This window comes from Rattus norvegicus, chromosome 10, assembly GCF_021556685.1.
Source record: "Rattus norvegicus strain SHRSP/BbbUtx chromosome 10, alternate assembly SHRSP_T2T, whole genome shotgun sequence".
Lineage (NCBI taxonomy): Eukaryota > Metazoa > Chordata > Mammalia > Rodentia > Muridae > Rattus > Rattus norvegicus.
In genome coordinates, this window is record NC_141543.1 from 51,426,061 (window position 1) to 51,451,650 (window position 25,590).

The 25,590-nt window shown below is 44.5% G+C and overlaps 2 protein-coding genes and 1 pseudogene across 23 annotated transcripts in view; 2 read left to right on the plus strand and 1 right to left on the minus strand.

The window, feature by feature from the left end:
* The window catches only part of Shmt1 (serine hydroxymethyltransferase 1), a 22,162-nt gene extending 11,552 nt beyond the window's left edge, over nt 1-10,610 (minus strand). The window contains 4 exon segments of one of the 2 annotated variants that reach the window (NM_001413151.1): nt 297-412; nt 3,308-3,453; nt 5,534-5,630; nt 10,397-10,610. In NM_001413151.1, the coding sequence (NP_001400080.1) occupies nt 297-412; nt 3,308-3,453; nt 5,534-5,611 (340 nt within the window). In that variant the 5' untranslated portion in view covers nt 5,612-5,630; nt 10,397-10,610. 2 annotated transcript variants of the gene reach the window in all.
* Btf3-ps15 (basic transcription factor 3, pseudogene 15) lies at nt 21,714-22,578 on the plus strand (annotated as a pseudogene).
* The window catches only part of Dhrs7b (dehydrogenase/reductase 7B), a 33,417-nt gene continuing 32,041 nt past the window's right edge, over nt 24,215-25,590 (plus strand). For 16 of the 21 annotated variants that reach the window (XM_087570364.1, XM_087570360.1, XM_087570375.1 and 13 more), the window contains exon 1: nt 24,215-24,272. Coding sequence is in view for 2 of the 21 variants with exons in the window: in XM_087570368.1 (XP_087426494.1) it covers nt 24,253-24,272 (20 nt within the window). In the remaining 19 variants the exon portion in view is untranslated. Of the gene's footprint in view, nt 25,029-25,590 lie in introns of all 21 variants that reach the window. The other 5 variants (XM_087570365.1, XM_087570362.1, XM_087570377.1 and 2 more) reach the window with 3 other exon arrangements.

Consider the following 25,590-nt stretch of genomic DNA (forward strand, 5'->3'; position numbering starts at 1 on the left):
ACCCATGAGACACAATGTGGCATTTAGGAGCTTGGCTACTAGGCAGGCATCACCATGATTTTCCTGAGCTTTGGAAAGCAACCCTGTCCCAGTCCCACTAATAGTGAGTTCTAGGACAGAGTGCTACCTGGGAGGGAGTGCAGAGCTAATCCAAGCACAATGGAGACAGATTCACACATTCCATTGGCTTGTTTGTTATTTACAAGAAGCCTTCTGTAGGATTTGACCTGGGGACTGGAATACCCTAGAACCAGGCCTAAGGAGCTACCCAGGGTCTGTGTGGATGCAGCAATCACCTGAATAAGGCTGGACATTGACGCCCCAGCACTGAGGATCCAGATGGTAGGCCTGTAATGCACGCTTCTGACACAGCGTCTCCAGCTCATCGATGAACTCAGTCCCACCATAATACCTGTGAAGAGAAGCATGGTCCACATCCACCTGGGCCCAAACTCTGTCCTAGCACAGGCCAAAGATAAGCAAGGGTAGGCAGAGAATATTGAGGGGAGTGGTCCTGCTCTAAGGTTGCTGTGAGGCTCTGGTAAAACATCAGTAGTAAGGCCAGGGCTGGTGGTGCACACCCTTAGTCTCAGCCCCAGAAGGCAGAAGCACAAGTTCCAGGGCAGCTGGAACTCCACACAGATTCTGTCCAAAGAAAAAGAGGAAGGGAGGGAAAGAAACGAGGGAATCTCAGGACAGAATGCACTGTAATCTTAATGTTCCTCCTGTTTCCATTGGAACAGATGCACACATGTGCAGAACACTGTCAGATTCTGTTTGTTCTTTGCCTGATGACAACGGTTATAAATAAATAGATAGCCCGATGGTGGTATTAAATAAATGGATCGCTAGATAGCCTGATTGTTGCTTTTAACAAAACTCAATTGCTTGATTTTTACCAATGAAGACTCAGGAGCCAGACGCTGGGGTGAAAGCCTGCTGGCTCTGAGAGGCAGAGAAAGCACCCAGCTGACCTTCTTCAGTCAAGGTCCCAAAAGGAAGCTCTTCTTCTCCACGATGGCTCAAAAACCTCTCAAACTCAGTGTTCCGCCCTTCTATTTCTGCCCTTCTACTTCCTGTGAGTCTCTCAATCTGTCCTGACTTCCTCTTACTCTGGTTTTTGCCTATGTCGACTTCCTGTCAACTAGCTGCTTGCTCTGCCTCTTGACCTGTGGTTGACTTACCGTAATCCTGTTCACAATAAGCAGAAAGCTCTTGGAATAAAGGTATGAGCTAGGGCTGAGCCACACAACTAGAAACAGGTTTTTCCAGGAAATAACACAATCTGGGGGTTCAGTGTGAACATTTCCCCTTCTGTCTAGATAAAAAGGAAAGATCTTAACTCTAACACACTCAAACTATTTTCAATAATGAAGCTATTTCTGCCAAGATTTCCGCTGCTGAGGTCTTGTCTTTTACTGTCTATTGAAATGCTAAGTGCCGCACCTCCCTCCCTTCAGATGGGACTTGGTGGGGTTGAGGTTCCAAGGGTTTGCAAGAGAGCGCTCCAGGTGAGAAAGAAGAGCTACCATGTGGTAGAAGAACCTAGAGTAGAGAAGGGCTGCCTGGTTGGAGCTGAGAGCAGCCCAGAGGAAACACAGTAAATAATGAGTGACGGCTTGGGGTTATCTATCGATGGGAAGGTAGATTCTAACAACATGAAGGGCAGGCAGTTGCCCAGCCATTGAGCTGCCTAAGTCATATCTAAAAATTAAAAGGCTGTGTGTGCCTTTCATCCTGGAACATAAATGGTCTATGACAGAGAAGAAATCCCATGCCAGGAATTTTTAAATACTCTTGTGGGCTGGAGAGATGGCTCAGCGGTTAAGGGCACTGACTGCTCTTCCAGAGGTCCTGAGTTCAATTCCCAGCAACCACATGGTGGCTCACAGCCATCTCTAATGAGATCTGATGTCCTCTTCTGGTGTGTTCAAAGACAGCTACAGTGTACTCATATAAATAAAATAAAGACTTTTAAAAAAAAATACTCTTGTACTACATTCCACAATGTCCAGCTTTGGCAGTCTTATGATTAAGCCTTTCTGAGTTCAAAGTCTTATATGAATTCAGCAATTTGATGATGATGGCTGTAATAGATAAGTGGGTGCATGGATACATAGATAGCCTGAAAATGGCTGCAACTGATTTATTGACTGGTAGGCAGGCAGGCAGACAGATAGATAAAAAATTGGGTGCAGTGACATACACCTGTACTCTCCAGCACTAGGGGTGGTAAGGACCACGTGCACCTAGAAGCGTGAGGCCAGCCTATATTATACAAGGAGATTCTGTCTCAACAAATCAGTTTCAAGGTGTTAAGCATCTAAGTCAGTGGGAGAGCACTTGCCTAGAGTGCATGAGGCCCTAAATTCAAATTCCCAACAAGTGCCACCAAAAGCAACAAAAACCTCAGGCACAGTGGTGTGCTTGCAAGCTACCACTTCAGAAAGAGGCATGCGGACCAACACGAGGTCACAGCCAATCTGGACCATGCACCAAGTTGTGTCATAGTCAAAAAACACCAAAAGTTTCAAGTTTTAAGGCACTATGGGTTTCAGATATATAGTGCTTAACCAATTAAGTAAGTAGATACTTTAATTAAAAAAAAAAAACCGAAAACTTCTGATTATAAGCATTTTAGAAAAGGGATACTGAGCCTGCAATACGATTGTTTAAAAAAAAAAAAAAAAAAACAACTTCCCAGGTGTAAAAAGTCACTTCACAAAAGAAACTTCCTGTAGCTTTCTCACAGGACAATGACCTTGCCGGGAGGAGGGGCTGTATCTCATAGATGAGCCTACTTGACTTTAGAGGCACGAGGCCAGTGTACGAGGCCAGCCTATTGTACAAGGCCAGCCTATTGTACGAGGCCAGCCTGTTGTACGAGGCCAGCCTGTTGTACGAGGCCAGCCTGTTGTACGAGGCCAGCCTGTTGTACAAGGCCAGCCTGTTGTACGAGGCCAGCCTATTGTACAAGGCCAGCCTATTGTACGAGGCCAGCCTATTGTACCAAGGTCTGTCTCACACAGGGACTTTTGAGTGTGCTCTGAGAAGGATCACAGAATCACATCCAAGCAGAGAGCTGGAGTTTTGTCAGAGAGCAAGAAAGGAAGACAACCCTACAACCAGGAAGCTACAGGTTTTTGAAAGCCAGGCACTGCTGCTTACAACTGCAATAGCACTTGGAAGTCTGAGGCAAGCGGATTTCAGTTAAGGGTTCTACGTCAGCCTGAACCACATAGCAAGCCCATGTTTCAACAAATGAAAACAAAAGGGTTCGAGCAGGACTTTAAGAACACCCACTCACCTTTGGCCTGGGTACCCCTCAGAGTATTTGTTATTTAAGCAAGATCCTAGGGCCTCCAACACAGCTCTGCTGGCAAAGTTCTCCGAGGCAATCAGCTCCAATCCGACCCTCTGCCGGTTGCTCTCCTTTTTAATGATGCTGTAAACCTTATCAGAAGAAAACACACCAGGGCTGGAGGGAAGCTCCGTGGTTAAGAGTAAGCTGATCTAACATTCAGAATGCCCTGGGTCTCAACCCCAGCATTGAATAACTTGGGCAGGGTGGCACACGCCTGCAATCTTAGCCCTCATTCATGTGGAAGAAGGAAGGTCAGAAGTCTCAGTCACCTTTGGCAATACAGAGTTTAAGAAGAAAAACGCAACAAACAATAAATTTAAAACAAAATAGAGGCAGGCGAGAAGCAGTTAGAAGCACTGACTGCTCTTCCAGAGGTCCTGAGTTCAAATCCCAGCAGCCACATGGTGACTGACAAGCATCTGTAATGGGATCTGATGCCCTCTTTCGTCATGTCTGGAGACAGCTGCATTGTATTTACATAAAACAAAAAACCAGGACTTGCTGGTAAAAGTCTATAATATAATTTCAACACCTAGGAGTGAAGGCAGGATGATCAGAGAGGTCTCTGGTCATCCTCAGAGAGCAAAACAGAGTGAATTAATATCACACCTAGTTTTCATTGTTTTTGTTTGTTTGCTGTGACAGACTCAGTTTGTGTCTTGGCTGTTCTGGATTCACTATGTACACCAGGCTAGCCTCAAATTCACCTGCCTCTGCCAGCATAAAAGGCATGGGCACTACTCCCATGCCTTTAATTAAAAATATAATTCTGGGGCTGGAGAGATGGCTCAGCAGTTAAGAGCACCCGACTGCTCTTCCAGAGGTCATGAGTTCAATTCCCAGCAACCACATGTTGGCTCACAACCATCTGTAATGAGATCTGATGCCCTCTTCTGGTGTGTCTGAAGACAGCTACAGTGTACTTATATATAATAAATAAATAAATCTTTAAAAAATATATATATAATTCTGGGAGCTGGAGAGATGGCTCAGCAGTTAAGAGCACCAACTGCTCTTCCAAACATTCTGACTTCAATTCCCAGCAACCACATGGTGGCTCACAACCATCTGTAATGAGATCTGATGCCCTCTTCTGGTGTGTCTGAAGACAGTGACAGTGTACTCACATACATAAAATAAATAAATCTTTAAAAAAATATTTAATTCTATCCTTATATTTTACCAAGTTCTTATGTCTATGAATCTTATTCCAAAAAAAAAAAATGTTTTAGCAAATATAGCGAACAGAAACTCCAGTAACGGTTGCCCAGGGATGAGAAATTCAGAGGATGGGATACTACTCATGGACTGATTCACTTTACTGTGAGTTCAGATGCCGCTGGACATACAATTTCTCAGTGTTTAGAGGCAAGCTGGTAGAAAGAAACCACTTTAAGATTTGAATTGGTCTCTTTTCCCGGCTACTGAGTCTGACCCTCTCTCTCTCTGACTCTCTCTCTTCTGATGCGGGCAGGGGCAACAAGCCAGTGTCCAGTGAGCCCATGACCTTGAAAGGCACAGACTACCATGCTCTACACTGCCAAGCTAGGATATGTGGTAGTTGAGGTGATTCAGTGCAGTTTGGGCCCATTTTCAATTTAGTGTGGGTTTATTAGAACTTAACCACTGAGGGGCATTATAGGCTAAAACTGCTGCTGAGTTGTTCAAGCTGTTGAACAATAAATCAACAAGTCAATTATAAAATCAGGTGGCTTCTAGGCATAGAAACAGGTCTGTTCTGTTCTTGTGCAATGCAGAAGGCCAACCTTCCTATTTTCCCTTAGAGCACTTAGCACTGTGCTCTGTCAGCCACAGCGTCTCTTTGGTGTGCTGGAGAGGTAACCGGGAGTCTACACATGCTAGGCAAGTGCTCTACCTACTGCCATGCTGCCCCCCAGCTCTGATCCGCCAATCCACCAGGCTGTCTGTACGCATGCTGTCAAGGTAACTCAGGATTGCAATGAGCAATTAGAGACCGGGAGCGCAGACCATTAGTGGATCATCTGCCTCGCAGATAGGAGGCCCTGGGTTCTACCCAAAAGCACAAAAACAGAAACAAAAGACAAAATGAAACAGAATGCCCCCCCAAAACAACGAAAACCCCACAGTGATCAGAACAGGTCTTCCAGTGTAAAAACATGTGACATGTGAAGGCTCCACAGGTCTCACCTCAGCATCGCTCTCCTTCAGGGGCTGTGTCAACATCTTCTCATGAGAGGCCCACACGGTGGCATCCCTCTCTGCCATTGCACTGGTTCAGAGTTGCCTACAATGAGGGTAAAGTCCACATGGATTCCAACATCAACTCCAGCAAGTCTCTGCTGAGTGGCTGACACTTTTTTTTGGGAGGGGGGAGGGTAAACAGGTACATAAACCCCTCAAAGTCACTTGGGACTCCTTATGAAACTTTGGACCTGATCCCCCACCACCATCACTCCAATGCTGCTTACCCTAAAGCCTCCTCCCCCCCCAGGCCTTCTTAGAAGTAGTTCTACAGCACTCCCACTTAAGCAGCAGTCTCTTCTAACCTTCCGGTTACCACAGCACAGCTATGGAGGAAGAAGTACTATGTCTAAATGACCAATCGGACTGTTTACTTAAATCAATTCCACTGGTGAAGCTCACATTCCATACCTATCAACTTCTCAGATTTGTCTGGGTAGACAACATAAATTAACATAAATTAACAGAGAACACGGGCAATTGGGGTACTCCTTCCAAGATGCCCAAGGGCAGCATTGTATAGATATATTTTTCTCTCATGGTCCAGGTTGGCACATTGCTAGAAAGGACCTTGTACTCCTGCTCCTGTTTCTTCTACCTCCTAAGCGCTAGGATATGGGCACACTCCACCATACACAGCAAGCATTTTCCAACTAAGTCCTGCAATCTTCACCCCATCTGGACACATTTCTCTTAGACTCCATGGAGTCACGCATGAAGTTTTGCTGGAAGAAACTCCTCTGACTAGACAATGGATACCAGTTGTGTGGTGCAGTCATGCACATAAAATAAACAAATATAAAATAAAAACACTGAACTCGGTCCAGGAACTGTGGCACAATCCTTTAATTCCAGAACTTAGGTAACAGGTACAGGTGGATCTCTGAGTTTAAGGCCATCCTGGTCCAAAAAGAGTTCAAGGACAGTGCAGACTACAAATAAAACCCACCTCTATATCAAAACAAAATCTCCTACTGCATTCACACCTCTTCCTTACTCAATGGCTGGCAGCCCTCCTGTCCTTTTCTGTTAATGTGTATAAACTTTATTTACAGGACAAGTACTTGAGGACTGTCCACAGGCTACTACTTTTTGGTCAGCAAATCCTGTTGGAGCCCTGCCTTTAAGGACGCCTCTTGGTTTACGTATTCAACAGTGGTCTATGGTGGAAAAAGCATAGACCACTACTGAATACATAAGGCTAAAAAACGGTGAAGAACTAAGGGCTACAGGTAAGAGATAACCAGGACAGGGGGTCACAAGAACACCCAGCAGACAGCCACTCACAAAAGAGCCTACTTTCCAAGAGGACATACTGCACACAGACAGATGAAGCCCAGGGGCAAACAATACAAACATTCCCAAACAGTATGGCTCCTCCTCTCTCTGGAAGAGAGAGACAGAGTAAGTGTTAAACATCTTTAAACAGAAAATCTCGAGTTAGGACTTCCAGAGTAGTTGTTATTTTAGCACATGCATAAAACCATTAGGCACAGAGCCAAACGCTCAAATGTGCAAGCCCAGCAGCAACATCCTGGGAAGGAGGTTTTTACCATGGCTTCAGATGTCTCTCCTTCTCTTGCTTCCTTTCTCTTTATTCCCCACACCCACTTCTGTCCCCACGGGACTCCCCTGGCCTCAATCTTTGGGTCCAGTGAACTCGCCCAAGAGCAGCTTTCCAATAAACCTGTCTTTAATATAATCTTTAAAGGGCTGGAGCGATGGCTCAGTGGTTAAGAGCACTGACTGCTCTTCCAGAGGTCCTGAGTTCAAATTCTAGCAACCACATGGTGGCTCACAACCATCTGTAATGAGATCTGATGCCCTCTTCTGGTGTGTCTGAAGACAGCTACAGTGTACTTATATATAATAAATAAATAAATCTTCAAAAGTAATAAAATATATATATATAATCTTAAAAAAAATTAAAAATAAAAAAAAGACTTCAGGTAACATGCGAAATGCCTTGGGCCTCTCTGGCCACCCCTTGAGCTTCTTCTCTCAAGATCAGAACCCAGGCAATCCTAGTCCGTCTGGGCCCTTGGCAAGTGGGAACCGGAGTCCACACACCAGTCAGGCTTGGACCTCTGCTCCTGAAATCTCAGAAGGCAACATTTTCAGTAAACATTAACTGCTGGAGGTTAGGGAAGACCTAATTAATGTGAAGAGAATCTCGCTCTTTTTTTCTAAAGATTTATTTATTATCTACAAGTACACTGGAGCTGTCTTCAGACACATCAGAAGAGGGCATCTGATCCCGTTACAGATGGTTGTGAACCACCATGTGGTTGCTGGGATTTGAACTCAGGACCTCTGGAAGAGCAGTCAGTGCTCCTAACCGCTGAGCCATCTGCAGGCCAAGAGAATATCTCTTAACCATCGAACAGCTAAGGTCTACCTGGAATCCTCTTCAGAGGGCCAGACCTCTTGTCATTCAGAAGCATTCAGCACAATGGCTCCCACTCCTCTCTGGAGTTTCCCACCTTGTGGGGTTTTGTTTTGTTTGCTCCCTTGTTTTGTTATTGGAGACCGGGGTCCTGGTTATCCTGCTCTATAGAACAAACTGAGTCTTGAACTCAAAGACTGGCCTGCCTCAGCATGCAGAATATGGGATTGCCTGGCTCCTATCACTGTGTTGGATCATACAGTGATTAGTTACTGAACTAACGAATGCCCTTCCTAAAATAACTTACTAAAACAAGCAGGTTTTCTCTGAACTACAAAAAAAAGGTTCAAATTCTTTAAAAAACAAAACAAAACAAAACAAAACCTGTCACCATCACACTTGTTTACTGTGTACATATGTGTGTAGGCACACATGTGTTACAAGCACACAGGAAGACGTAAAAAGGCCAGCCTTCAGAATTCAGTTCTCTCCTGAAGTAGGTTCACCAAGTAGGTGCTAGGGGTAAACTCGGGCCATTAGGCTTGTCTGTGAGTTCCCTAACTCAAAAAGCCATCTTGGTAGCTCAGAATTCTTCAGGGAGCTTAAGAATCTTTAGTGTATCCTAGAAAAAAAATTTATTTTTATTTTTATTTTTTTTTTTTTTGGTTCTTTTTTTTCGGAGCTGGGGACCGAACCCAGGGCCTTGTGCTTCCTAGGAAAGCGCTCTACCACTGAGCTAAATCCCCAGCCCCAAAAATTTATTTTTAAAGACAAGGTTTCATGTAGCCCGGGTGGGCACAGAACTCACTAGAGAGCAGAGAAGGGCCTGAAACGTCTGACCCACCCACTTCCGGAGTCCTCAGCATACCTGGGCACACTTAGTTTTCTGTGATGCTGGACTGAACCCAGCTTCCTGCATGCCAAGCAAGTTTTCTACCAACCAAGCTGCATTCCTAGCCTTACCCTCAGGCATTTAAGTCTTTTTTGCTGTTACTCAAGGTCTCCACATATAACTATCCTGGAATTCACTATGTAGATTATGCTGTCACTGAACTCAGATCTGCCTACTTTTACCTCTTTGTCTGCTGGATGGGATTAAAGGCATAATATCGTCCAGCCTAGGGCATTATTTTTATGTTTTTAGAAAGGGTTCTTCTGGGCTGGAGAGATGGCTTAGCGGTTAAGAGCACTGACTGCTGGGGCTGGGGATTTAGCTCAGTGGTAGAGCGCTTACCTAGGAAGCGCAAGGCCCTGGGTTCGGTCCCCAGCTCCGAAAAAAAGAACCAAAAAAAAAAAAAAAAAAAAAAAAAAAAAAAAAAAAAAAAAAAAGCACTGACTGCTCTTCTACAGGTCCTGAGTTCAATTCCCAGCAACCACATGGTGGCTCACAGCCATCTGTAATGGGATCTGATACTCTCTGCTGGTGTGTGTGAAGACAGCTACAGTGTACTCATATGTGATAAGTAAATAAATTTTTTAAAAATACATATATAAAAAAAAAGGGTTCTTCTATGTAGACTAGGTTGGTCTTGAACTCGCAGAGATCGGCCTGCCTGGGCCACCACTCCTGGCCTACTTAGGGCATTTTTAGAGTAAGATCTTCAGACTATATACTTTTATTTCTTTGTTTTGTTTTTCAAAGCAGGGTGTCTCTCAGCAGAGCCCTGGCTATCCAACTGCATTTTTTAGCTAACTTTGGAGAAAACAAACAGCATTTTTTATTACTGTCTATAGGTTTGCCAAAGTTCATATTTATGTATTAAACTGTAATGGGGACCAGGCATGGTGAGCTTCCTTGTCTCACACATGCATTTTTGGGCTCTGCTTTACGGAGAAGGATCTCAAAGGCCATGGAGCTGCCTTGTTCTACTAAGGTCATATAACAGAGGCAGAATTTGAACTGTTTCCTTTTGGTACTTCCCAGAACCCTGGGTAACACAAATAATTCACCTCCATTCAACATTCCCTCAAGGAAGAAATTTAAAATGTATTCTGTAGGGAGCCTCAACTGGTGTTTCTGGTTGAGCAACTGCCTGGCTCAATGAAACACATCTGTGCTTGCTTCAGCTAAGCAAAGGTCACCTAACTTCCAGACCTTGAAATAGAGGCACTGAGCTAAGAAAGAACGCTACAACCCCACCTCTCTCCTCGATAGGGTAACGCACTGCAGACATCAGAATTGTGCTACTAAATCAAAAGCAGTGATTACAGACCTAGAGGCAAACCTCAGAAACCTTCATTAACATGTACAAACCAAGCGCCACATAAACCAAGAGCGGTAGCTCTCACCTGGTGAGGTGGAGGCAGGGCAATCATCAGAACTCTTGTCTACAAGGCAAGTTCGAGGCCAGCATGTGCTACATGACACTCTCGCCTCAAACAAAACAAAAAACAAACAACCGCAAAGATTAGAAATTACATACCAAGTATTAGGAGCGTGGGTTTTGTGAGAAGGTCTCAACCCTTGGTGCAGGGTGGCCTCCAATTCACTTGGTAGCCGGAACTGGCCTTAAATGCCTGGTCCTCTAGCCTTTACGAAAGGAACTAAACACGTCGTGATGGCGGACGCCTTTAATCCCAGCACTAGAGAGGCAGAGGCAGGTGGACCGCCGAGTTCCTGTAGAGCAGGCAAAAAGCAAACGGAGAAACACAACCAGCCGGAACCCCGCAGCGGGCTGTCCTAACAGCCCAGCACGTGCTCTGGGAACCAGCCTCCCCACCACGTGACACACCACGTCCGGGGGAACCCCAAATTTGGCGCGCTGAGGCCGGAGCTCCACTAGGCTCTCACCAGCGCGGCTGGCCCCGCCCCACCCCTAGAGCGGCCCAATCAGTGGGCGGGTCCAGGTAGAGCCCGCCCTCAGCCGCCCAGGCGCCATTCGCCCGAGCTCGGAGCAGAAACTTGGGCAAAACCTGACAAAAGGAGCTGTAGCTGGACGGGGTAGAAGGGAGGAGGGGACTGGGCGGTCCCTCACCTTGGAACCTGGGACTTTTGGGCTTTAGAGCTGTAAGGGAGTGTTCCGTGAAGTGATCCGGAAGATCAGAGTAGGGTGGGGGGGCGGGGGGAGGGATCGATCCTGGCTCGGGTTCAATTCCCAGTAACTCTCAAGTGTCCAGGGGGTCTGCCTCCAGAGTTCTAGGATTAAAGGTATGTGCCACCATGCCTGGCATAAATAGATATTTTTTTTTTAAAAGGAAAGAATGGGACTGGAGAGATGGCTCAGTGTTTAAGAGCACCGACTGCTCTTCCAGAGGTCATGAGTTCAATTCCCAGCAACCACATGGCGGCTCACAACCATCTGTAATGGGATCCGATGCCCTCTTCTGGTGTGTCTGAAGAAAGTGACAGTGTACTCATATAAATAAAATAAATTAACAAAAAAAAAAAAGGAGGGGTTAGGGATTTAGCTCAGTGGTAGAGCGCTTGCCTAGCAAGCACAAGGCCCTGGGTTCGGTCCCCAGCTCCGGGAAAAAAAAAAAAAAAAGGAAAGTGATAGCTAGGGCTCTGGTGTCTGCCCACAGTAATTCCTATCTCAAATAAACAAATAAACAAACAAGACAAACAAGACAAACAAAAAACCCAGCCTGGTGGCATGACCAGAACTCTACAGGCTTTGGAAAAGGAATCTTGAGACAAGGGGCAACTTGACTAAATACCAAGATTCAGGCCAGCTGGCTGTCTCAAAATTAAAACAAGGCTGGACGTGTGGCTCAGTGTTAGCCTGCTTAGCCTATACAAGGGTTTACATTCCATCTGCATTACACACGCTAATAAAAATTAAAGAAGCAAACCATATTGCCATGGAGCTGGAGAGATGGCTTAGTGGTTAAGAGCGTCTGTTGCTTTTGCAGAGAACCTGAGTTCAATTCCCAGTACCTACATAGGTAACATTAGAAATTGTGCCTGGGTGTAGGTGGAGCTCACCTTTAGTCCCTGCACTAGGAAGAAGCAGGTAGATTTTTATGAGTTCAAGGTCAGCCTGATCTATATAGTGACTTCCAAAACAACTAAGGCCATATTCTGAGATCCTGTCTTTAAAAAATTAACATAGGTCTGGAGAGATGGCTCAGTGGTTAAGAGCATTGACTGCTCTTCCAGAGGTCATGAGTTCAAATCCCAGCAACCACATGGTGGTTCATAACCATCTGTAATAGAACCTGATGCTCTCTTCTGGTGTGTCTGAAGACAATGTCCTCATATAAATAAAATAAATTTTAAAATAAATAATAAATAAATAAAAATGAAAGAAGTCACCGTGTCCTCAGGCTCCATGTACTTAGAATCCCACTGCTAGAGTGCAGTATTTTGCTTATTATCTTTGGCTTTGTCTTTATGCACATGATCACACCAATTACTGGGAAGAGTAAGGACCAAATATATGGTAGATAGTGTTGTCAAAGCCATTGACTTAAGGACTAATCATTTCCCTTGGACATAATGTGTATGTTGGGTCATGACAGTTTGGCTATATAAAGAGGTAAGATTTCTTTCTGTCTTTACAGTTATGTGAATAATTGCTTAATGCACACCACTTTTTTGTCTTGATGCTTAATTATTAACAAAACTGTTTGCTTTCTACTGTCACAGTCAGTTGATTAAGGTTAAAGTCCAGGGACTCTCCACCTCCCCCTTCTATGTGGGAATGGCAACAGTTAACAGGCCCCATCTTTTGAGTGTTCACTGCTGCTCTGATGATGATGACAGCTCAGAAAGTTGTGCTCTACAACAGCGTCTTAGAGTGCAACTACTTTTTCTTTTCTTTTCTTTTTTTTTTTTTTTTTGGAGCTGGGGACCAAACCCAGGGCCTTGTGCTTGCTAGACAAGCGCTCTATCATTGAGCTAAATCCCCAACCCCTAGTGCAACTACTTTTAATCCAATGCCACATACAATGGTGAATAGGGGATTTCCCTTAAAACTTCACCCTGAAAACCCAGTTTGCCTGTACCCACAAAACTAAATCAGGCTGCATTAACCTTCCATCTCTTGTACCTGAACATAAGTAGAATAGAACAGAATAGAGTCTAAGTTTAAAGATCATTAAAGGAAACGTTGGTTTTTTTTGTTTTGTTTTTAAGACAGGGTTTCGGGGTTGGGGATTTAGCTCAGTGGTAGAGCGCTTGCCTAGCAAGCGCAAGGCCCTGGGTTCAGTCCTCAGCTCTGGGGAAAAAAAAAAAAAAAGACAGGGTTTCACCGTGTAGCTTTGGCTGTCCTGGAACTCACTCTGTAGACCAGGCTGACCTCAAAACTCACAGAGATTTGCCCGCCTTTGCCTCCCAAGTGCTGGGATTAAAGATGTGTGCCACCACTGCTTGGCCAGGGGAACTTATTCTGTTGTTTAGAATGGGATGTACCTGCAGCCTAACATGGGTGGATTCCCCAGGTTGCTAACAAATTGCTAGGTACATTGTTCGGAGAGGCAGTGTATGTGTGTTGTACATCCAGGTAAGTGTTCAACACTGGCAAATGTATTAGTAGAAGATAGTGTCCAAAGGCCAGGTTGAGTCCCAGGTGGCTAACCCATTCCTGAAGCTTGTTTGTTCTCAATTTACCCAAGAAACTTTTCTCCTTGATTCCTTATGATGGTGGAAGGCAGAAGATCAGCACTTGGTACTGCTTGCTCCAGGGATTTTCGTCCAGCAGAATCTCTTCTGCACTACTGTATGGAAGCACCACCTGTCAATAAAAGGCTGATTGGCCAATGAGCTGAGGCAGGAAATAGGAGGTGGGAGTTCCAGTAGGGAGGGAGAAACTCTGGGGTAGAGCCAGATGCAGGAGGAGATTCGCCCCAACTCTGAGGAGACAGGCATATGAAACTGAGAAGAGCTGCCCAGCTATGTGGACCTCACAGAAATAGAATAAACAGGTTAATTAAATTCTGAGCCCAGGGTTAGTTAGGAATGAGCCAAAGCTTGTGGCCTAGGCATTCATAAGTAATTAAGTCTCAGAGTCATTATTTCAGGAAGTGGGGTACAGGCGGAAAAACCTGCGATTGCATTGTCCTGGGTTGTATAGTGCATAACTAAGGAAACATCTACTTACCCCTCAGTCTGATCTCACCAAGGTACACCTGAGAGGACCATGAATAGGCTTGCTTACAGAGCAATATGGTCAGGGGTTACAGGCAAGAGAGTTGGTGGCCTTAAAGCTGTCATATGGAAAGGACTGTTCTGTGCAGGGATGATGGCCAACCCATGGCCCCATAAATGGAGCTCCCCTCTCTTGGTTCTTACCTACCTGTATACTTCAGCCCTCCTCCCAGGCTCCAAAGGAAGAACCACATACAACTAGTTGTGAGGGTAGCTGGATACCAAGGTGAGGCTTCCACGATTTCCCACCCCTTCCTTTATGAATGGTCAGTTTCAAGCAGGCCCAGATGAACTCCTGAAGATGATAGCTTAGAGGATCATCAGTGCTTCACGCTGAAGAGGAGCATAGAGCTAGGTAGGGCAGAACTAATCTCTCTCATTTGGTCCCTAAAGCTGTTACATCTCCTGTGACCTCAGTAGAGAATGTGATCACTAATCCTGTTTGTCTACTTTGACTGCATCTGAAATGAACTGGGACCCAAATTGCTAGGCACCGGAGGGATTCTCCTTAATCAGGTTATTGGAAGCAGGGAGACCCACACCTTCTGATGGCAACCCAGATAAAAGAACTTAGAAGAAGGAAGCTTTGCTTTTCTGCCTGCTTGCCTTTTACTCTTGCTGGCAAGTTTGTGCTGTTGCTGGGGCTGGTGCTAAGTCCAACTTCCTTAAGATTCCAATGTAAACTGAAAACCAGCAGCTCTCTAGGAATCCTCCAAGAACCCCAGAACCAGATTGAGACTGCTGAGGCAGCCAGTTTCATGGACTGAACTAGCAGATTTTGGCTGTTCCACAGTGAGAAGGACTTTGTAGGACTATCTGGAGTGTATCCTGTAAGGTAATCTAATAAAGTGTGTGTGTGTCTGTGTGTGTGTGTCTGTGTCTGTGTGTGTGCACCACACACACAGAATCCATAAATATGTATATATACATATAGGTATATATATTCTATCAACTTTCTATCTAGATTTTTATATATAGTTTTGTTTTCTATGTATATATAAAATATTGTGCTCTGTTCCTTTGGAGAAACCTAACTGACAGAATATCCATGAAACTTCATAGCTTACTAGTCCAGGACCAAGCAAATGTCCCCTGGCCATTGTCAGGCCATTGACCTGAGTGTCTCTCTCTCTCTCTCTCTCTCTCTCTCTCTCTCTCTCTCTCTCTCTCTCTCTCTCTCTCTTCCCAATGGCAGCTGTTGTTGAAGGATCACCTGTCAATGGACTCAGAAAGAGATACATTGTCTAAGCTTATTATAGAGAAGAGGTCCTAAGCAAGCAAGAGAGGGAGGGAGAGGAAAGGCACCATAGGGAAGAAGTACTAACATTCTAACATTACTCCCTTTTTCCAGTCTGGGATTGAGAGATGTTTACTTAGTTTTTCAATTGCATTATATCCACATAGGACATTAAAAAAAACTTTTTATTGATTCTTTGTGAGTTTCACATCATGCAGCCCAGTCCCACTCATCTCCCAGTCTCCTCATATCTACCCTCCCCCCCCCCAATAAATAACATACAAACATCACAAAACAAAGCATAGGCAACATCTTGCCGTACATGCTGTAATATGTCACAGTGTCCCACAGTACATCCCTCTGTCCATACATCTCCACTTGCTAATGTTCATTGCAATGTGCCATTGGTTTGGTTTGAGGTCTCTGGCTTCTGTGACCCCTCAGTTTTGGATCCTCACCAGGACTCCTCTGGGTTATCCTGTTGTTGCCCTGTGTCGTGGAGATTCTGCAGTTCTGGATCATCTGAACTGGCCCTTTCACATGTCCCATCCTGTCAGGGTCCAGCCTCGACACAGGATCGGACTTCTCAACTGGAAGCAGGAATATCTGGAAGGCGCATAATAAACAGACAACTTTTGGGAACAAACTGACAGCCAATTTTTCAAGGCTTAAAGTTTCTCTCTCTCTCTCTCTCTCTCTCTCTCTCTCTCTCTCTCACACACACACACACACACACACACACACACACACACACACACACACACACTTCTCACACTCTCACATTCTCTCCACCCTATACACACCTCATATGCACCTCACTCTCTCATCTTTCTCTTGCCCCAGTGTTTTACTGCTACTCCAAAAGCAGGTAGAAAAAAAGACATTATAAAATCACTGTCAAATCAAATTCAAAAGAATAACAACATCCCACAAAGAAGAATTACAATTGTTCCCCAAAGTTTCAAGCTCCCCCTATCCTCAGGTCTGTGGCCAAAGAAATATTAGTTGCAAATTTATCATTATTTAGACTTTAACCTTTGACTTATTATACTTCAGAGCTCAGAGCTCCGAGGTCAGCTACTTGCATTTTCCTGTGACGCTCTATGATAAATGACATAGGCAAAGCTGCTAGGCACTGGCCAGAAAGAATTGTTTTTTTTTAAACTTTTTCTTTTTTTTTCTTTTTTTTTCTCCCCCCCACCCCCCCAGCTGGGGACGGAACCCAGGGCCTTGCCCGGCAAGCACTCTACTGCTGAGCTAAATCCCCAACCCAGAAAGAATTGTTAACCCTTAACTCAGCAGTTCTGCTTCTGCTTCTGCACACAATGACTCTACTAAGAGTCCCAGTGTTTTTGACTTAGTTTTACTAGTATATAATTTTATGCATTCTATACTTGCTTATCCAGGAACCACTTTCAAATATTGTGCAAAACTTATTTCATAACTTCACTAGTTTTTTTTTCCTTTCTCAGGGTCCCAATGTTGGCTTTTTCATTTTCTAATAATTTCTTCAATCTTTCTTTGCAAGTCAAACATTAATCTGGAACTACCATTGTGCAGTTATTACATCGTTTCCAAGATGAGAACACATGGCATGCACCTGGGCCATTAGGGCTGTGCTGTGCGGTGCCCCTATGCCTCAATTTTTAATTACTTAAGAATCATTACATCAAGGAACATCTAGTTTCACAGAATTCACCAAAGCAGAAGAAGGGAGTAGGAAAGTCAGATTTAATAGAATAATTATGCACACCAAAGCCAACTGAAAAGCAGTCATGCACAAATGAAATCTATACAGCTGGTGTCCAGGGCTAAGGTTAGGAGAAATGGGAACAACTGTTGTTTACAAAGAGCTGCCCCAGGCTACTGAGATGTTTCCATCCCAGCCTACTGCGGACAGTCCCTTATTTCAGATGGTGGGTCCACTGGAGGGATGTGTCTTCTGCTTCTCAGGGTCCCAGATGCCATCCTTTTTTTTTTACAAGGAGCTGCCACGGGGCTTCTGAGATGTCTCTATCCTGGCTGCTGCAGGCAGTCCCTGTCATGGTAAGCTATCCCCAGCACCAACCAGTCACAGATGATGAAGATTTTGGGGTGGGGCAACTAAGTAAAAATCTTGGCTCTGCATCTGGGTGGTGGCTGAGCTGGTTAGCCTGCAGCCTCTTCCTTATCAGCACCACCAGGGTACTCTCTCAATCACTGCTCTGACTAAGCTACCCAATGCTGCTGCTTGCAGGAGACAGGGTCAGCAATTCCACTCTCATGTCCTAGAACCGACTCACCTGCACCCATGCCTCCACAGTCAGCTCCATTGTGCTGCCCAGTCAAGGCCGGAGGCCCATTCTCCCAAGTGGCAAGGGGCTAAGCCAGCCCTACTGCTCTTGCAGCCTCAGGGCTGGCTCACTGTGCCTTTGCCATAAGGGCCAGTTCCACAGTGTTACTCACAAAAGGTACAGGGCTGGTGAGAGGCAGGGCTAACTCTCCTGTTCTCATGACTTCAAATTCAGCTCTCCCGACTACCCAGAGGACATTTTTTGACATTTCCTTGTGCTCCCCCCCCATATTTTCATTTATTGTTTGGTGAACATTTCCCACATACTCCCTCGAATTCGAGAAAGAGAGCACACTTATGGCTGAGGCTGTGAAAGCCTCTACATTTTGTCTATTTCGAACCTTTTAAACTTAACCTGTTTCTACTATGGCAGTAAGCCTGGAGCATGAACACAATCTTTCCTATTTTAGTTGACACAAATCATCATCTCTAATACAATATTTCCAACCTTCCCAATGCTACAACACTGACATACAATACACACATCATTCATCATGGATATACCAATAGATTTCCCCATGTCAGGCAGTAAGCATAAGGCTTTCTATTTTGGAGACCCACTCCTGCAAGATGGTCTATTTGATACTGAATTTGGGCTAGACTCTCTGCAGTCCATTTTATAGCCCTGGCACTTTCTTTTTCTTTGTAGATATTTATCTTATTTTCTGTGTATGAGTATTTTGCTTCATGTATTTCTGCACACCATATATGCATGCCTGGTATAGGTCAGAAGAGGACAACAGATGCCCCAGAACTAGAGTTGTGGATGGTTGTGAATCACCCTATGGTGCTGAGAACTGAACTGAGGTCCTCTGCAAGAGCAAGGGCCATATCTCCTACTACCCTAACAGACTTTTATTACAGAAACAGTTGTTACATATCCTAGAGAGGTAGTGCCTTTCCAAAAAACCGAAAGAGGGAATATTTAAAAAGCCTGCTGCCTACAAATCAAATAGAGGTCTTGTTTTTTGTTTTTTTATTTTAAGAATTTATTTTACGTATATGAGTATGTGATTGTTGTCTTCAGACACACCAGAAGAGGGCTCCAGATCCCATTAACAGATGGCTGCAAGCCACTATGTGGTTGCTGGGATTTGAACTCAGAACCTGCTGGGAAGAGCAGTCAGTGCTCTTAACCGCTGAGCCATCTCTCCAGCCCCAAATAGAGATCTTGTAATCAATCCCCCGAGCGGTGGGATTAAAGGCATGCACCACCACCATCTGGCATACACACTGCTTCTGCTGAACACCTGAGTTCAGTTCCTCACTCACATGTGGCAACTCCAGCTCCTGGGTATCCAATGACCTTTTCAGATCTTTGAGGGTGCTGTACTTATATACATATCCCCACACAGAGACACACAAACATACATGGAATAAAAGTAAAATGTTTTAAAAGGAATGAAGGAAGATGGGTTAGCACTATCAGGAAACAAAGGAAAAAGGTTGTGGCAAGACGTTTTTGAGAGTGGCAAGAATCACTATGGGTAATTCCACTGAATAATTAGCTTAGAACTTCCAGCAGACTCCCCACCCAGGGAGTTCAGTCCCTTTCACAGCATAGACAAAAAGGGAATAGTTGAGCCCCAGGTTAGATATGTGAATTAGGGCCTTCTGGGAAGGAGGGTTACTATTTTAGGTTAATCAGAAATGGTTGGGCTGGAGAGATGGTTCAGAGGTTGAGAGCACTGATTGCTCTTCCAGAGGTCCTGAGTTCAATTCCCAGCAACCACATGGTGTCTCACAACAATCTGTAATGAGATCTGATACCCTCTTCTGTTGTGTCTGAAGACAACTACAGTGTAGCCATAATAAATAAAATAAATAAATCTTTAATAAAAAAAAGAAAAGAAAAGAAATGGTCTATGCAGCCAGGAAGCGGTGGTGCATGCCTAATTCCAGTATTGGGGAGGTTAGGGTTAGAGTTGTTGGTCTACAGAGTAAGTTCTAAGACAGCCAAGAGCAACAGTGAGAAACTGTCTTAAAACAGCAGCAGCAGCAGCAGCAGCAGCAGCAGCAGCAGCAGCAGCAGCAGCAGCAACAGCAGCAACAAAAGAAATGGTCTATGCAACTTAGTATATTTCTCAATTCCCTTTTCTAGGCTGATTATTAACAGCTGATGGAAGTCCAAAGGGACAAAACCTGTGAAGCTGAGACATCTGTTGCACACACTGCACACCTCTTTAGTTTCAGGACAAAGAAGCAGCTCCAGGCTTGACTGACACATTTTTCTGTTTTTAGTTATTTTTCAGGACCTGGATTTAATCTTTTGATTCACATAACTTCTAAGCTCATTAGATGTGAAAACGTTATCCTTTAAGCATCTAGGACCCTAACCTTCTCTCTTTCTGCTCTCTTAGCTACATCTAAAAGTTGTCTCTTGGGGTTGGGGAGGGGTCTGGATGAATGGCTCAGTAGTTAAGAGCACCGGCTGCTCTTCCAGAGGACCCAGTTTAAATTCCCAGTACTCACAAGGCCGCTCACACTCATCTGTAACTCCAGTCTCAGTATATGTGATGCCCTCTTCTGGAGACCCTGGGCACCCAGCACACAATTGGTGCATAGATATACATGTAGGTTAGGTAGTCGTACATAGAAAGATTTTTTAAAGAAAAGTTCAGTCTCTTAATAAAAATGTATGCCTTTAACTTTTCATTCTTGCGCTAGGGATAAAACTGAGGGCACTGCACATGCTTACAAGTACTCCACCATTGTGCTATATTCCTAGCCCAAAGCTACAGCTTTCTGACAGAAACCTGGACTTCTAAGTACCGTAAGATTCTGAATCCTATTTCCATTTTTCGTTTAAGGTGGCTGCTTCCTTGGACAATACTTTGGCAGGGGGATTTTATGCCTTTTTGCCATCAGCAGATAGATGTGGAAGGCTGTACGTTCCACTTGTCCTTCACTGACACCTAGAGGAACTCCTTGTTACTATTTGGTATAAATGGAAGCCCAGACTTCTTCTTCTTCTTCTTCTTTTTTTTTTAAAGATTTATTCATTTATTATATATAAGTACACTGTAGCTGTCTTCAGATACACCAGAAGAGGGCATCAGATCTCTTTACAGATGGTTGTGAGCCACCATGTGGTTGCTGGGAATTGAACTCAGGACCTCTGGAAGAGCAGTCAGTGCTCTTAACCACTGAGCCATCTCTCCAGCCCGAAGCCCAGACTTCTAATAAGTCTCCATTAACACTGCCTTGGCTGGGAGGGGAAAGAGTATCTATTTATTGCTCCCTGCATGGCCTCTTTCCACATGTGAGAAATGGTCTTGTCAGTAAGGAGTGATGGAAACCCCAACTCACTCCTTGGCTTCGGCTTACATCACACAGAGAAGGGAGGGGTGACTCCTTACACTTAAGTACGAGTGGAAGCCTAGGTTCCCTTGTTGGCCCACTGACCCTTCTGGACAAGAGCATCTTTACTCCTCACTGGGACTGCAAGTCCCAGCTCAGCAATGTCCTTCTCTGGGACTACACTAGTGGAAGAGGGGATGATGCATGAGTGGCTCCCTAGGCTTGCTTTCTATTCAGCAAACATGGAGGAGGGCTGAAGGCTTTTTTCTCTGGTTTTGGAAGAGTCGAACTGTTGTTGTCTGGAAGTTGTCTTTCTTTCTAAACTGCTGATTTCCTGGTTTTATGAGAGCTAGAACAGAGTTTTTCTTTCAGCTTGTGTTTGTTACCTTTCTAAGTAGCTTATACCTCCAGTATCTATCTATCTATCTATCTATCTATCTATCTATCTATCTATCTATCTATCTATCTATCTAATATTCCCAGGTGCACAGGAGGCAGAAGCAGGAGGATGACTTGAGTCCATTGAGTCCAGGTTGGACATCTTAGGAAGATCCTATCTCTCAAAATGAAAGTAAGAAAACAAACAAAAGAGCCGGAGAGATGACTCAGCAGTTAAGAGCACTGACTGCTCTTCTAGAGGTCCTGAGTTCAAATCCCAGCAACCACATGGTGGCTCATAACCATCTGTAATGGGATCTGGTGCCCTCTTCTGGTGTGTCTGAAGACTGTGACAGTGTACTTATATATAATAAATAAATCTTAAAAAAGAAAACAACCCTCTAGCTGCCATCTTGCGTCCCCGCGTGTGTGCGCCTTATCTCAGCTGGTCTGCCCGAGACCCCCTGAGCGTGAACCTTAGTCCCCCGCGAGGCCCCATTTCCACTCCGACAAGATGAAAGAAACGATCATGAACCAGGAAAAACTCGCCAAACTGCAGGCACAAGGGCGCATGGGTGGGAAAGGAACTGCTCGTAGAAAGGAGAAGGTGGTTCCCAGAACAGCCACAGCAGACGATAAAAAACTGCAGTTCTCCTTAAAGAAGTTAGGGGTAAACAGTATCTCTGGTATTGAAGAGGTGAACGTGTTTACAAACCAAGGAACAGTGATCCACTTTAACAACCCTAAAGTCCAGGCGTCTCTGGCAGCAAACACCTTCCCCATGACAGGCCACGCCGAGACAAAGCAGCTGACAGAAATGCTTCCCAGCATCCTCAAACAGCTTGGCGCAGAAGGTCTGACCAGTCTGAGGAGACCGGCTGAAGCTCGGCCCAAACAATCTGTGGATGGAAAAGCACCACTTGCTACTGGAGAGGATGATGATGATGAAGTTCCAGATCTGGTGGAGAATTTTGATGAAGCTTCTAAGAACGAGGCAAACTGAGTTGAAACGACTTCTGAAGAAGGTGACACTTGGCAGAAGTTACAACAGGAGTTGCTGCTTTATATCATGACTGCTTTTAAAAAATTTTTTGTTTATTATTGATCTGATAAAATCTAGATCTCTAATATTTTTAAGCCCAAGCCCCCTGGACACTGCAGCTCTTTTTAGTTTCGCTCAAGCCTAATTCATTCTTTGCAGCAAATTAAGCTGAAGATGCCTGGCAATAAAGTTTGGAAAAGGTTAATGAAATTCTTTGACTAGTAAAAAGAAAAAAGAAAACAAACTTGTAAGGATTTTAATACAAACACAATTGATTAGGAAAGATGGCTGTGAAATGACATACACAGCTATTTGCATTGTGATCAGGAGATGACAAAGGGGAGGCTAGAGAGAACGGAGGGGAGTGTGCTCAAAGTACACTATAAACCTTAGGAAAATATCTATGCAATCTCATCCCATCTATAGTAAATATACAACAATGAACATAAAATAAATTTGCTTGGAGGGCAATATTGACACGTCTTTAATCCCAGCACTCAGGAGGTAGAGTCAGGTAGATCTCTGAGGCCAGCCTGGTCTATAGAGTGAATTCTAGGACAGCTGGGGCTACACAGAGAACCCCTTTCTTGAAAAACTAAAACTAAAAAAAAATTTGCAAACTTTGTATCTTTTGAAATGAAATTTATTTCCAGCTATGTGCATTACAAACTTCATTGCATTTTTTCTCTCTTAATTATTTTGCTGTTGTTATTATTACTTGAGGCACGGTCTCTCTCTCTCTCTCTCTCTCTCTCTCTCTCTCTCTCTCTCTCTCTCTCTGTAGCCCTGACCACCCTGAAACTTGCTATGTAAACCAGGATAGTCTTTTTATTTTTTAAGATTTATTTTATTTATATGAGCACACACTGTAGCTGTCAGATACACCAGGAGAAGTCATTGTATCCCATTACAGATGGCTGTGAGCCACCATGTGGTGCAGGGAATTGAACTCAGGACCTCTGGAAGAGCTGTCAGTGCTCTTAATCGCTGAGCCATCTCTCCAGCCCCACCAGGTTAGCCTTCAACTCACAGCACTTGGGAGGCAAATACCAGCGGATCTCTGTGACTTCAAGGTCAGCCTGGTTTAAAGAGCAAGTTTCAAGACAGCCAAGGCTACACGAAGAAAACACAGGTTTTAAGAAAACCAAAAAGGGGGGCGGAGGAGGGGGAAGAAAGAAGAAAAAACTTCCTATACTTAGCACTATTAGTAGTACTAAATTGGGGTTGGGGATTTAGCTCAGTGGTAGAGCGCTTGCCTAGCAAGAGCAAGGCCCTGGGTTCAGTCCCCAGCTCCGAAAAAAAAAATAGTACTAATATTATAATAGTGCTATATTCTAATATAATAATAGTAGAATACTACGTTCCTAGTTGTGTTAAATGTGGCTACTTGTTGGAAGAAAAAGTAACTACTTATGTCTAGGTCTGTTTCTAAACTCCTTTAAAAACAAACAAACAAACAAACAAACAAACAAAAAAACCCGTACCCCCTCTTCTCATCTATGTAACAACATCACATTGCTGTTTATAATAATCTTGGCAGCGATAGCATTTAATTTTGCTTTTTGAACAGTGTCATGTAGACTAGCCCGAAGGAAACCTTGTATTCCTGAGCTGCCTCCTTTCATCTCTCAAGTACTGAGATAACAGCAAAAGCCATCACACTCAGCTTTGCAGAGCAAATAGTTTTTCTGAAAACCGATGGAACCCAAAACACTACTAAGAATTTCCTCCGGAAGATTTAAGGTAAAGGACTTAAGCAGGCTGACGTCACTTAGACCACAGACTAAACCCTTCTGATGTTGGGCGCATCTCCAAAGCGCATGTGTCCCCCAAGTGTTGTGATTGGACGGAGTTTAGCTGCATTACGTCAAGTCCGAGGCGGGAGCATGAAGTTGATTGACCATGATTTCTCCGTCCTCTAGGTAAAGGTTAAGAATGTAGCAACCTCTTTGTGAGGGGGAACGAAGAGGACTGTGCCCTGTCTAGAGATGTAGCTCGCGGTACATCTGATTTGAGTGACTGAGTGAGGTGGGGCCCGATGTGGGGAGGCAATGGACCTTGATGGCTTCCGGTTTCCCGCGGCGGCCCACTGTAAAGGAAGCAGGGTTTAGGCACCGGGACTGGATGTTGACCGGGCACGCTCATTGCGGAGGTCGCCTGGTCTGCGTGTGTGCGTGTCAGGGTCTGCGAGGGGTACCTGCGCCCAGAGCGCGTTAGGTCGGGTGTGCACAGCTACAGCGGCGTGATCCCAGAACTGGAGCGCCCGGGTTTGTGGCACTCCTGCCCGGGGATGGTTAGAAGATCTGGATTTTCTTAAGGGCAAGCAAGATACTGACTCCGGAACATCCCTGAAAAATAGCTTTCTTAGATTAGACACTCTTCCAAGCCTAACAGTGCCGGTTAGTCCGTGAACTTTGGGCAGATATCTTAAACATTCAGCGACCGTTTCTTAAGTTAAAACCTTAGAAATATGGCAGTAATGAAGTGTAAATAAGGTTTTGCTTGCAAGGGCTTAGCTAGTGGCTGCACGTACTCAGGTACTCAGGTACTCACGAACTGCAGGTACTCAACACATGGTACACATAAATTTCTCTTCACTTCATTAGCCTTTAGTATAGTGATTTGAGAGTTAGTACATACTCCTTTCCACACAAACACAACCTTGCACTATCTCTCAGGTGGGTATTTAATTTTATTATTTTTCTCTTTGGGCGATATTTTATTAAATGTCTTTACAGGGCAACAGCTAGCCCCCAGACGTAGCTGCTAAGACTCTGTAGGCACATGCCAGATGGCTCTGGCTTCCCACCTTTGTGTTGAGATGGGGGTGGTGGGCAGGATCTCACCTACAGGATCCAGGAGGCTCACATGGTCAGGCAGAGGCTTCTTAGGGCTGATCTTTTTTTTTTTTTCCTTCAATGTGTTGCCTTATTCAGTTTGCTCCAAGGGCAGAATCAATAGTAGGGATCACAAACATTATTTTGAGTGGCTCACAAGCCTGATCAGTAAAACCTAAAAAACAGGAAGTGTTACACAAGTTGCAAATAAAGTCTCTTGGAGTTCATTGGCATGATAGCAGTGTAAGGGCGGTAAATGCAACAGGTGTTAACATCTCACACAGGACTTGGAACCTGCTCACTTCTGGACAATTCTGGGACCCTTGTTGCAAACCCTGCAGATATCAATGCTGATTTTCTTTGATATGAAATATGACATTACACAACTCTTCCTAAGCCTTAC